General features: G+C 45.3%; 1 protein-coding gene across 6 annotated transcripts in view; it reads left to right on the top strand.

Moving 5' to 3' along the window:
- The window catches only part of LOC147121521 (uronyl 2-sulfotransferase-like), a 122,444-nt gene that overhangs the window by 100,027 nt on the left and 10,230 nt on the right, over window positions 1–12,187 (top strand). For 2 of the 6 annotated variants that reach the window (XM_085981848.1, XM_085981847.1), the window contains 2 exons: window positions 4,644–4,801; window positions 10,175–10,265. In XM_085981848.1, the coding sequence (XP_085837974.1) occupies window positions 4,644–4,801; window positions 10,175–10,265 (249 nt within the window). Of the gene's footprint in view, window positions 1–4,643; window positions 4,802–10,174; window positions 10,266–10,680; window positions 10,785–10,973; window positions 10,975–12,187 lie in introns of all 6 variants that reach the window. The other 4 variants (XM_085981844.1, XM_085981843.1, XM_085981849.1 and 1 more) reach the window with 3 other exon arrangements.

Below are 12,187 nucleotides of genomic sequence, written 5' to 3'. Positions count from 1 at the left end.
TTCTCATGGATGTGCTGGAATTGCTTACTCTCAACATCTCTTCGTACGTTTGGTCTGAGCAAATCCAGGCGAGATCTTAACCTTCGGTTAAAGAACATCATGGCTGGGGCCTGGTTGGTGACTGCATGTGTCGCATTCCGGTAGGCGAACAGGAAATTGTCCACCTTGTGCTGCAGCGGAATGTAGTCATTGTACATAGCCTTTATTGCCTTCTTAAAGGTTTGTACGAACCTCTCAGCCAATCCATTTGTGGCTGGATGATACGGGGCGGATGTGTAATGTCTTACCCCATTCTTTTTTAAGAACCTCCGGAACTCTTCGGACACAAACTGTGGTCCGTTGTCAGAGCAAATCTGTTCTGGCAAGCCATTCCTGGCAAAAATGGTCCGTAGGACTGCAATAGTTTTCTCCGTGGTGGTGGAGGACATTTTGATGACCTCAGGCCATTTCGGGTGCGCATCCACGGCTATTAAAAACATTGAGTCCATGAATGGACCAGCAAAATCAATATGCACCCGTTGCCATGGAGATGAGGGCCACTCCCATGGGTTTGGAGGGGCCTGTGGTGGTGCATTTTGGACTCTCTGGCATCCTGAGCAGCTCTTGGTCAGGTCCTCGATTTGTTTATCGATTCCCAGCCACCACACATAAGCCCTGGCTAGGCTTTTCATTTTTACCCCTCCCAGATGACCCTCATGAAGCTCATTGAGCACTCTATCCCTTAACTTGGATGGAATTACCACTCGGGATCCACACATCAAGGTCCCCCGGCACACTGACAGCTGTTCTCTCCTTGTCGAGAATGCTGGCAACAGTGAGTCGCCATGTGCTGGCCATCCCTTCACCGTCAAATCATATACCCAAGACAGTGTCAGGTCATTTCGGGTTTCCTTTTCGATGCAAGCGTTAGTTACCGGTAGGTATTCAATTATAGTCGAATGGAATATTTCGACAGGATCCACTGCTGGTGCTTCCTCTGCAGTAGGCAGTGGCAGGCGTGATAGCCCATCAGCATTTCCATGCTGTTTCGTGCCCTTATATTCAATCTCATAGTGGTGCGCCCCTAGAAAAAGTGACGATCTTTGTAGTCGTTGCACAGTCATCACCGGAACGCCCTTCTTCGGATTAAAAATGGAGACAAGAGGATGGTGATCAGTCAGCAAGGTGAATTTCTGCCCGTGCAGATAGTGATTGAACTTTTTCACTCCCCACACTAGGCTGAGGGCCTCCCTGTCAATCTGGGCATAGTTACGCTCGGCTGAGGTTAGTGATCGTGACGCAAAGGCTATTGGCCTCTCTGAGCCGTCCGAGAATTTGTGCGACAGCACCGCTCCAATGCCGTAGGGTGACGCATCACATGCCAACCGAATTGGTAATGCTGGGTTGTAATGGGCCAATACCTCTTTTGATGTGATTAGTGTTTTGCTCTTCTGGAAAGCTCGTCTACATTCGTCACTCCACTTCCATGGCACCCCAGTTTGCAGTAGGGTGTTCAGTGGGTGTAGTATTGTAGACAAATTTGGCAAGAACTTATGGTAGTAGTTTACCAGCCCGAGGAACGACCTCAGTTGTGACACATTTTCCGGTGCTGGAGCCTTGACTACTGCCTCAATCTTCTCTGGGGACTTATGTAACCCCTCTTTATCGATAACGTGGCCACAATACGAGATCTGTTTTCTAAAAAACTCGCATTTGGGGCTGTTAGCTCGGAGCCCATATTCCTGCAATCTAGTGAGCACCTGCTCCAGGTTGGCAAGGTGATCGCTGTCATTTTCGCCCGTGACCAGGATGTCGTCCAAATAACACTGGGTCCCTGGGATCCCTTGCAGGACTTGTTCCATTGCCCTCTGCCAAATAGCCGGAGCTGATGCTACCCCGAATACCAGCCGGTTGTATTGGTAGAGACCTTTATGGGTGTTGATTGTGAGGTATTTTTTTGATGCTTCTTCTACCTCCATTTGCAGATACGCCTGGGCCAGATCAATCTTAGTGAAGCGTTTCCCTCCAGATAGCGAGGCGAAAATATCTTCAATCCGCGGAAGTGGATATTGTACGGTGTGAAGGACCGGGTTCACTGTTACCTTAAAGTCCCCACAGATGCGAACCTTCCTTGGTTCCCCAGGCGTGCTGCTCAACGACTTTTTCATCACAGGGAGGATGGGTGTAGCCCACTCGCTCCAGTCTACCTTGGACAGTACACCTGAACGTTCCAGACTCTCCAGCTCTGCTTCGACGGCTGGGCGGATCGCATAAGGTACCGGTCTGACCTTAAAGAATTTTGGGCTTGCGTTTTCTTCCATTTTAATCGTCGCTGTCATGCCTTTTAGTGTTCCGAGTCCTTGCTGGAACACTTCTTTCGCGTCAGTTAGGATCTTTGACAGTCGCCCAGGTGTGACGCTCTCATCCTTTTTGTCAGCCACAGTCAGTGCCTGTATGGAATGCCAATCCAGTTGTATTTTCCGGATCCATTCACGTCCCAGTAATGGTGGTCCTCCATCTTGCAATACATACAGGTCTAGTTTTGGTGTTTCCTTACCGTTATATATAACGGTCACCCTTATTTTTCCTTTGGGGTAGACTTTTTGCCCCGTGTACGTCTTCAAAATAATTTTTGTGTCTCTCGAGGGTATGTGTGAGAATAGCCGCTCGTAGTCCTGTCGGTTTATGACTGTTAGGGCTGATCCTGTGTCCAATTCCATCTTTACCTGGACTCCTGCTATCTTGAGAGTGACCCAAATGGTTCGGTGATCCTCTGTTGTGATCACATTATGTAGTTTCAGACAACTCAGTTCCCTGCTTTCGGAGTAGTTATCACTCTTTTGTTCGTCTGAACTATTCTCCGTCATCTTATGTACCCTCTTGTACTTTTCTTTGATGGGTTTCTTATTGCTGGTTTTCTTTCCCGACCTGCAGACTCGTGCTATGTGTCCTACTTTTCCACACTGTCTGCACACTTTGTCTTTGAACCAGCAATCATTCTGGTCGTGTGTTGTTCTGCCGCAGCGATAGCACTTCTCTGTTCCATATGACATTTCGTTTGTGCCATATTCTTGCGGTCTCTGTTGTATCTCTGCAGCGCCCCGTGCTGCTGCTTCATATGATACCGCAATGCTGAAAGCCTTTTCCAGCGTAAGGTCCTTTTCAGATAAAAGCCGTTTCTGGGTTCCTTCACTTTGAAGCCCACACACAAACTTGTCCCTTAAGGTATCTGCCAGTCTCGCTCCAAACTGGCAGTGTTTCGATAGTTTGCGCAGTTCTGTTAAATAATCAGCATTGCTTTCATCCTTATGCTGGTTCCGTTTGTGAAACTTGAATCTTTCTGCTATCAGCAGCGGTGTGGGGTTTAAATGTTCCTGTAGTATCCTTACTATGTCTTCAAAACTCTTCCATTGGCTTCGTTGGGGTTACTAGATTTCGTAATAAACCATACGTCTTTGCACCCATTAAATTTAACAATACCGACGCTTTCTTGTCATCTGACACCTCATTTGTCTTGCAGTATGCCTCTATTCGTTCGACATATGTCGTCCAATCTTCGACTTCATTGTCAGATGCGGTGATACTGCCACTCTTCGGCATTTTGGGTGTGGTTTAAAATGGCGTCTCCCAATGACTTAAAATTGCGTCTCCCGCGCTTTCCTTCCTCCCCCGCTGCTGTCAACGCCGCTCCCGGCGGTTCTCGTGGCAATGGCCGCGCCCTGTTAGTTTCGCGCGCTTCGCCTGCGCTGCTGCCAACGCCGCTCTCGGCAGTCCTCGTGGCAATGGCGGCGCCTCGCGGGTTTCTGTGCATCTCTCTCTCTCTCTCTCCGACGCTGCTCGGCCCCTGAACACCGGCTGCGCCCTGTGCGCTCTGCCCTCTCTCTCTCTCCCCCGTCGACGCTGCTCGGCCCTTTGCTGTGCCGCTCGGTCGGGCTCTAGCCCGCCGCTGTCCGGGAAGGGCCTGCGCACTACCTGTTGCCAGCCCGTTTCGCTGGACCACCTCGACTGGAAAGCCAAGCCTGGCTCTCGACAGCCTCCCCTGCAATTCTCGCGTCTCTGCTGGATGACTGGGCGGTTGCCCGTGGTCAACGCCCGAGTCTCTGGCCTTGACCTCCAATCCACTGATCTCCAGGAACGAATCCCTGGGAGGTGATGCAGAGTTGCAGGTAGGTTCGAACTTGCCTTGTCGCCAATGTTGTGTCTGTGTATAATAAGACACAGACTGCAGGAGAACGGTATAACAGGTGTTTACTCAACGTGGCTCACACGGGAACTGATCTGTACAGATTACCACTCAGTGCTATATACAGGTGTGGTCACTGCCGGTACTGCAGTATACATGAGCTGTAAAAGATAGTTCCCCCCCCCTTAAAGGTATATACATTACAAATATCAACCTGTGATTCCCTGGATAACTGAGCGAAAAATTTCTGTCTGTAAGAAAAGTTTCATCACGATGGGGATGTTGGACTGTACAGCCCGTCTACACTTTATTTTCTTATCTATTTAATGCTAAAATATTTATGATTTTACAACAAATGTTCTGTGTTAATTGCAATGACTTCATGTTCAAATTAACAAGTAACTGGATAGTAATCAGCACTTGCACTGTTTGTAATGTTACCAATTGTGCCTTGATTCAACATTCTGACTTAATTTTAAAGGGACCCAGGGGAGTGGGCTCTGCAGAGAGCCAAAGAGAACATGAATGAGAATTACCTGCTTGTGGGAATTCTTGAAGAGTTGGAAGATGTACTGCTTTTACTGGAGCGACTTTTACCTCATTACTTCAAAGATGCTAGTGCTGTGTATCATAGTTCAGGTAATTTTGTCACTGTTTCTATCTAGCATATCTCGTTAAAACTGTTGGAGCATTACAATAACGTTCCCGCACAAATGTTTATTTAAAAGTTTTTGTAACTGATGCAAAACTAGTGCCATGTCAGTTCTATAAATTCCAAATGTTGCAAACACAGCAGACTGGCATTTTACCTGAGCTTCACGCATTGGATTTTTTGCATTTTTCTCCTATTGCCCAGAAAATTAGGAATAACTTGCGGGTTTGTTTATCGAGATTACTCTTGGGAAGAAAGAATGCCAAAGACCTAACATGTTTAAAAGTAACAACTGAGTAAGGGAAACCAAGAGGAGTGGCTGCCAACAGTGAGAAATGGTGGGATAACATAAATCCATTGACATAAAGAAACATTCCAGCCAAGTAGCTTGTTTGATGATCTGGCAAAAGATGAACGTGGATAAGGAATTGGCTGGAGGGTTTCTAGTTCAAAGGATCAGGTATTGGCCAAGGAAAGTGGAGGAGGAAAACCTACTAATTAGGGCTAGGGAGAATCGGGGCATATTAAAACAATGGAAAAAGTGCAGCATAAGTTTGTTTACTGGGATGTTACCAGGTTTGAGGGAGATCATCTGTTACAGCTTTGAAATGGGTGATTGAGCCCATCAGTTCTATATTGCTGCTTTCCGCCACATGAGCCACCTAGACTAACCCCACTCTTCTTGCTCCCCATACCCCTTTAATATCCCACCTAGTCTAATCCAATTCTTCTGTTTGGTCCCCATAACCCTTTAATATCCCACCCAATCTAATCCAATTCTCCCACTTGCTCCTCATCCCCTTTAATAACCCACCTAGTCTAATCCCACTCTCTTGCTCACTCTCCATACCCTTTAATATTTCCACCTAGTCTAATTCCACTGTACTCAAAACTATGAAGAGTTCTGATCAGATAAATGGGGAAAAAAGTATTTCCACTTGTTGGTAACTAGAGACATAAATTTTTTAAAAAGAAGCTTTTACAACAGCGAGTTCATCTGTGTGACATTTCAAGCCAAGCCAAGCTGAAGGTGTTTGTGAAGCATATTAACACTTTCAGGCAGACAATTAGTCTATCTAGCCCTCAGGATAAGCCCTGAGGTTTTGACAACAACAACAATTTGCTACAACAACAACTTCAACAGTAACTTCATTTATATCGTGTCTTTAACGTAGTTAGACGTCCCAAGACACTTCATGGGAGTGTAATTCAGACAAAAGTTGAGACTGAGCCAATGAAGGAGATATTAGGAGAGGTGACTAAAAGCTTGGTCAAAGAGGTAGATTTTAAGAAGCATCTTAATGTAGGAGAGAAGTGGAGAGGCAGAGATGTTTAGGGAGGGAATTCTGAATTCTTACAGAATGTGGCAAACAGGGTAATGGAATTCCTTGTGACGGTCTGAATTTGGCAATCCTTGAGAACTCCATTACAATCAGTTCCTCTTATTCAGAATTGCTTAATTTGAATTGTCTGATAATTCAAAACTTATTTTAGCACAAGTATTGACTGGAATAGGCTGCAATAGTCGTGAAGGTTCCTCAACTTGGTCCAGGATACTATTTCTTGGAGGGACATGTAATGTGTGCTATCGTTCATCTCTGTTAGATGTCCCTGTACCCAGACTCGTAATAAGATCTCATCGCCCGTCTCCGCCCTTGCCTCAGCTCATCCACTGCTGAAACCCTCATCCATGCCTTTGTTACCTCTAGTCTTGACTATTCCAACGCACTCCTGGCTGGCCTCCCACATTCCACCCTACGTAAACTTGAGGTCATCCAAAACTCGGCTGCCTGTGTCCTAACTTGCACTAAGTCCCATTTGCCCATCAACCCTGTGCTCGCTGACCTACATTGGCTCCCGGTTAAGCAGCGCCTCGATTTCAAAATTCTCATCCTTGTTTTCAAATCCCTCCATGGCCCCGCCCCGCCCCTTCCTATCTCTGTAATCTCCTCCAGCCCCACAACCCTCCCAAGATATCTGCGCTCCTCTAATTCTGCCCCCTTGAGGATCGCTGATTATAATCGCTCAACCTTTGGTGGCCCTGCCTAGGCCCTAAGCTCTGGAATTCCCTGCCTAAACCTCTCCACCTCTCTTTCCTCCTCTAAGACGCTCCTTAAAACCTACCTCTTTGACCAAGCTTTTGGTCACCTGCCCTAATTTATCCTTACGTGGCTCGGTGTCAACATTTTTTGTCTTTTAACACTCCTGTGAAGCGCCTTGGGATATTTTACTACATTAAAGGCGCTATATAAATACAAGTTGTTGTGTGCTTCCCCACTCCCCCAAAAAACACACACACACACACACACACACACACACACACCCTCTGCCCCTGTTGCTTAGTAAGATTGTTAACGGAGCCAGAGTTCAAACAACTGCATCTCCTTTTATACCTTGTGTGCTTGGTGTGAATAATTTCAGATTAGCAGTACAATGGAAATCTGTGTCTATAACTATACTATATTACAAGTCTTGTATATAGCAACCGCTTCCTGTAGGTGAGGTATATCCCAGGCAGAGGGCTTCCAGTTTGCCAGTTATATCCCGAATCAATGTACCAGAGCTCATGTGAGGCTGTTCTCGTTCCATTACAAATGTCCATATGTAAAAGTTACAGTACAAACACCAGTCCAGGTTTGGAAATATCAAATAGCTACCGCTTGTGCATGAGAAGAAAGTATGAGTTAAAAGTTCTGTAAAGAGTGCAAGCTCCTATATTTTCTCTTGCTACAACTTATTTGTTACTTTTAATAATCCTGTTCCATAGTTTATAGCATATGCTACAGTCTGATAGAATGTTTAATTTTCCACCCTCTGAAGCCTAGGAGACCACAAGAGAGCTTGTGTCATATCCCATAAGTTAAATACAGTAGGGTTTCTGTTTGACCCTTAGGCAATGCTCCAGTACCAGATATTGTATGTATATAGTCGCTGTTCCCCTCTCGGGAGCAAAGCTCACTTACAGGAGTGATGTTTGGCGCAGAGAATGAGAAATATGTGAGTAGAGCCGTAAATGTAAGATGCATTAGAAAGGATTCACAGAAGAGTGGCGAGACCTCAGGGAACTAAGTTACGAAGAAACTAATTTAAGGTGGGATGTAATAAAGGTACAGATAAAGTTGAACCAAACTCACTGATTAACTTGGACAGTTAGCACAGGACTAGAGGACACAAGTCAAAAATTCACAAGCCTCAAGCGAGGTTAAAGATTAGAAAACCCTTTTCCTCGTCCACAAGATAGTGGAACAGAGAGAGTTTGAGAGAATGTAGTTGGATTTGGAATCAGTTTTAGCTTTAAAAGGAGCTGGATTAATGTCATTGAACCTGTTCTGGCTTGTAATTTAAGGGGAAATCTTTTGGTGGCACAGGATCAGACACTGAGAGAGCAGAAAATCTGCCTTGTATCCAGATAGCCGGATCTGCGTCACTTTAATGTTGAGTGTCTTTTCCCAGCAGGTCTTTTAAACCGACCATAAATGGTCTAGCCAAAAAGCATAACAGTAAACAATGAATTTAAACAAAGCCTAGCTCAAGTTTCTGTCCACTTACTATAGGATTGGATGGGTGCTCCCTTTGGCTATCTGGAGTGAGACCAAGGGAAGCTCCATGGCATAGCCCTTGTTGCCAAGTCCCACCTCCACCCCTGCCCCAACTCCTGTCGCACCTTCTCTTCCTTCAAGCGCCTCAGCCTCCTCTATTCCTCTCGCCTCTCATTCAAAATCCTCGCTATCTACAATCCTCCCTAAGTCCCACACTCACTTCCTCACTAAGATCTCCTCCCTTACCCGCTGCATCAAGTAACTCCTTAATATTGGTAACTTCAATCCACACTTCATTTGAATTCCCCCATCCCTACCCACAGCCACCCTCTTGCCTCTGCCATCCCTCGTTGCCTCCCTGGGCTCAAGGTCTTGACTGTCAATCATGGCCATCTCTGACCACTTCCTCCCACAAATCGATCACTGTCTTCCACCTCTAGCACTGCCCGACGTACAGCCCCAATCTTCTCACCCTCAAGTCAGATGCAAACTCAAGCGTGTCTGGTGCGCAACTAGCTTGCTCATCAATCATTATATTTGGCTCAACTGCTACATTATGGATCAGTTTGAACTATTTTTACACTTGTTATGGGGTCTAGCCATAGTATATTCTGAGGAAGTCAGATTTTTCTTTTAAATTCATTTTTGGGATGTGGGTGTCACATTTATTGTCCATCCCTAATTTGATACAACTGAGTGGCTTGTTAGGCCACTTCAGAGCGCAGTTAAGAATCAACTATGTTGGTGTGAAACTGGTGCCACATGTAGGCCAGACCAGGTAAGGACAGCAGATATTCTTCCCTAAAGGGCATTGTTGAACCAGTTAGGTTTGTATGACAATCCGACAGCTTCATGGTCACTTGTACTGATGCCAGCTTTTTATTTCCAGATTTCTTTTTAAATTGAAGTCAAATTCTCAAACTGCTCTGGTGGGATTTCAACTCGCGTTCTCTGGATTAGCAGTCCAGTAATATAACCACTGCACTACCCTAGATATACTGTGGTAGTTCATCAGCTCTTTTAGGAACTTGTATGACACTGCTCCTGTGGTACTTTAAGATATATTAGAACCCTTCCAAAAGTTCGTGGCATTTAGTCATCTTTGCTCGTGTAGATCAAAGGGAGTCTTTAATGGTCGCATGGTCCAAGTATTTTTTGTCCAGCTTTTGTAACTTGTGAATCGACAGCTGCCCAACAGATGCACAGACCGAGTTGTTTTGTTAATAAAAAGAGCACTACGTGTTACTTTACATTTTATTTCCTTTAATATTTTACTCAAATTGACGTTCCTTTAAACTTTCAAGAATTAACTATGCAGATAACAACAGAGTTACATAGAATGTACAGCGCAGAAACAGGCCATTCAACCCAACTGGTCCATGGTGTTTATGCTGTACATGAGCCTCTTCCCACCCCTCTTCATTTAACCCAATCAGCATAACTTTCTATTCCTTTCTCCCTCATGTTTATCTAACTTTGCCTTAAATGCATCTATGCTATTTGCCTCGACTACTCCTTGTGGTTGCGAGGATATGCTAATATTGCTAGAATCAGAAAATGTTCCAGTACACAAACGGACCAATTGACGCATCAAGTCTCTGCCGGTTGTTGTCTCCATGAGCCACCTCGTCTAATCCCACGCTCCTGCTTGCTCCCCGTGCTCTTCAACATTCCTCTTTTCTGAGGAAACAACTATCTAATTCCCTTTTTAAATAAAGGAATTTATGGACTCTGCTTCAACAGCGGTTTGTGGCAGAGGATTCCACATTCTAACCAGCCCTTTAATTCTTTTTGTGATTATCTTATTTCCGGTTTACGAAGGCACCAGGGGAAACCTCCAAGCAGTGGAAGCGGTGCAGAGAAGGGCTACGAGGCTGATCCTTGGTGTCAGAGGACTGAGTTGTAAGGAAAGGTTAGAAAAACTTGGACCCTTCAGCCTTTGAAAGTAGCCGAATGAGAGGACACATTATCGAGGTATAGAAGACACTAAGTGGAATGGAAAAGATTAATCCTGAGCACTATGTCAAGTTAAGCCACGAATGCAGGGCAAGAGGACACGGGTACAAACTGATGAAAGGCAAGTTCAGGACTAATTTCAAGAAACACTTCACACGTACAGTGATCAATACCGGAAATGGTCTCTGGGTGGGTGAAGTTGAGGCAAATGCTCAGGAGTCATTCAAACTGCATTTAGATGTTGAGATGGCAGGAACTGTAGACCTTTTTGGAAGGATGAGGTAGATGGGCCAAATGGCCTCCCTCATCTGTACTTAACCTTTATGTACATGGTTAGAAAGAAAGAATTTGCATTAATATATCGCTTTCAGATCCTCAGGACATTCCAAAGTGCTTCACAGCCATTGAGTTGCTTTTTCAAAAAAAAATGCAGTTGATATCATTATGTGAGGAAACACGGCAGCCAGTTTAAAAGGTGAGGTAAATTACCAATTAATCAGTTTGGTGGTTCTTGGTTGAGGAATGAGTATTGGCCAATACCCTGCTCTTCTTTGAATAGTGTTATAGGCACCTCCCTTAGTATTGCATTGAAGTGTCAGCCCAGATTATATGCTTAAGACCTGGCGTGTGGCTTGAATCCACAACCTTCTGACTCAAAGGCAAGAGTGCTACGAATTGTAGTAGGGTTGGTCCCCATGCAATAGTGGGAGCTTCCAAACACCATCTGTACAATAAGATCTATACGTCGTCTTTTGCTATTTCCCAAGCAAATTGTCTTTTGCATGCAGAACAAACCAATACATGGCTCCTGTGCAGCCGTCTCTCTCCTTTCATTTGTATGTTGCTTGTGGGATCTTGCAAATTGAATATTGTAATAGAGCGACTGCACCGGGAAAGGACTTTACAGAATAGTCGAATTGAGATATGAGCCTAGAATTTGCTGTCAGCGTAGTGTTACTTCAGCGCTAATGGTGCGATTTTGCCCAGCAGTTTTGAGGGTACCAGAGTCTGCATGATTCCCACTTACTGAAATTGCAGTGATCTGTGCTGTGGCACATACACACACTGTGTATTGGTTTGTTCTGCATGCAAATTGAAGCATTGTTGCTCATTGAGGGTAGTGAAATTGCTGCCTTCACACAATGTGCTAATCTTGCTGTATGAAATGGGCATTAGCGCCCAGGCAGGTTCTCGCACATCAGCAACGGAAGGGAACTACAGCAGTGTCAATCAGTTTGAGCAGTCAAGGGGATTGCTTTCGGTGCGCCCCTGTCACTTGATTTAGTGGAGGGTGACCAGCAGAAGCGAAGAGTTGCCACAGAAATAAGCTGACACCAGAGGCCAACTGTCTACATCGGCCATTATGCTATCCATTGTCTCTGTATAGGCCCAGGTGCAGCTTCCTGGCAATGACTAAGCACTATCTCCTGAGACCCAGGTTTAGCAGGGAGGCAGTTACAAAGCTGTGTTATCTGCTTGAGAAAGACCTGCAGAAAATCACAAACGGAGTGATGACACTGCCAGTGGCTCTCGAAATAACCAAGAATCTTCATGACCCAGAAATTCGGGTCTCCATGGGTGAGTACGCACGGGGTACTCACCCGTAGGCCGAATGGAAGTGCCGGTTTTCTGCATGCACTGCGCATGCGCGGGAAACCGGCACTTCCGATCCTCTGAACGAAGGGGTTCAGAGTTCGAACGCGCGCGCAGGAGAGGCTACGCGTGCGCTTTGAACTTAGGTTTTTTTTGTAGGTTTTCCCGGGATCGTAAGCCTGCAGTATTTAGAAATGTAAAAAGCAGGCGTAAGGCCTGCTTTTTACAAGGTAAGTGGTCAATTAATTAAAATTAAAACATTTTTTTCACAGGTTTATTATTTTT

This window comes from Somniosus microcephalus, chromosome 3 (assembly GCF_052327205.1).
Source record: "Somniosus microcephalus isolate GS21.2 chromosome 3, FLI_Smic_1.0, whole genome shotgun sequence".
Taxonomy (NCBI): domain Eukaryota; kingdom Metazoa; phylum Chordata; class Chondrichthyes; order Squaliformes; family Somniosidae; genus Somniosus; species Somniosus microcephalus.
This window is presented reverse-complemented; position numbering and strand designations above follow the sequence as displayed.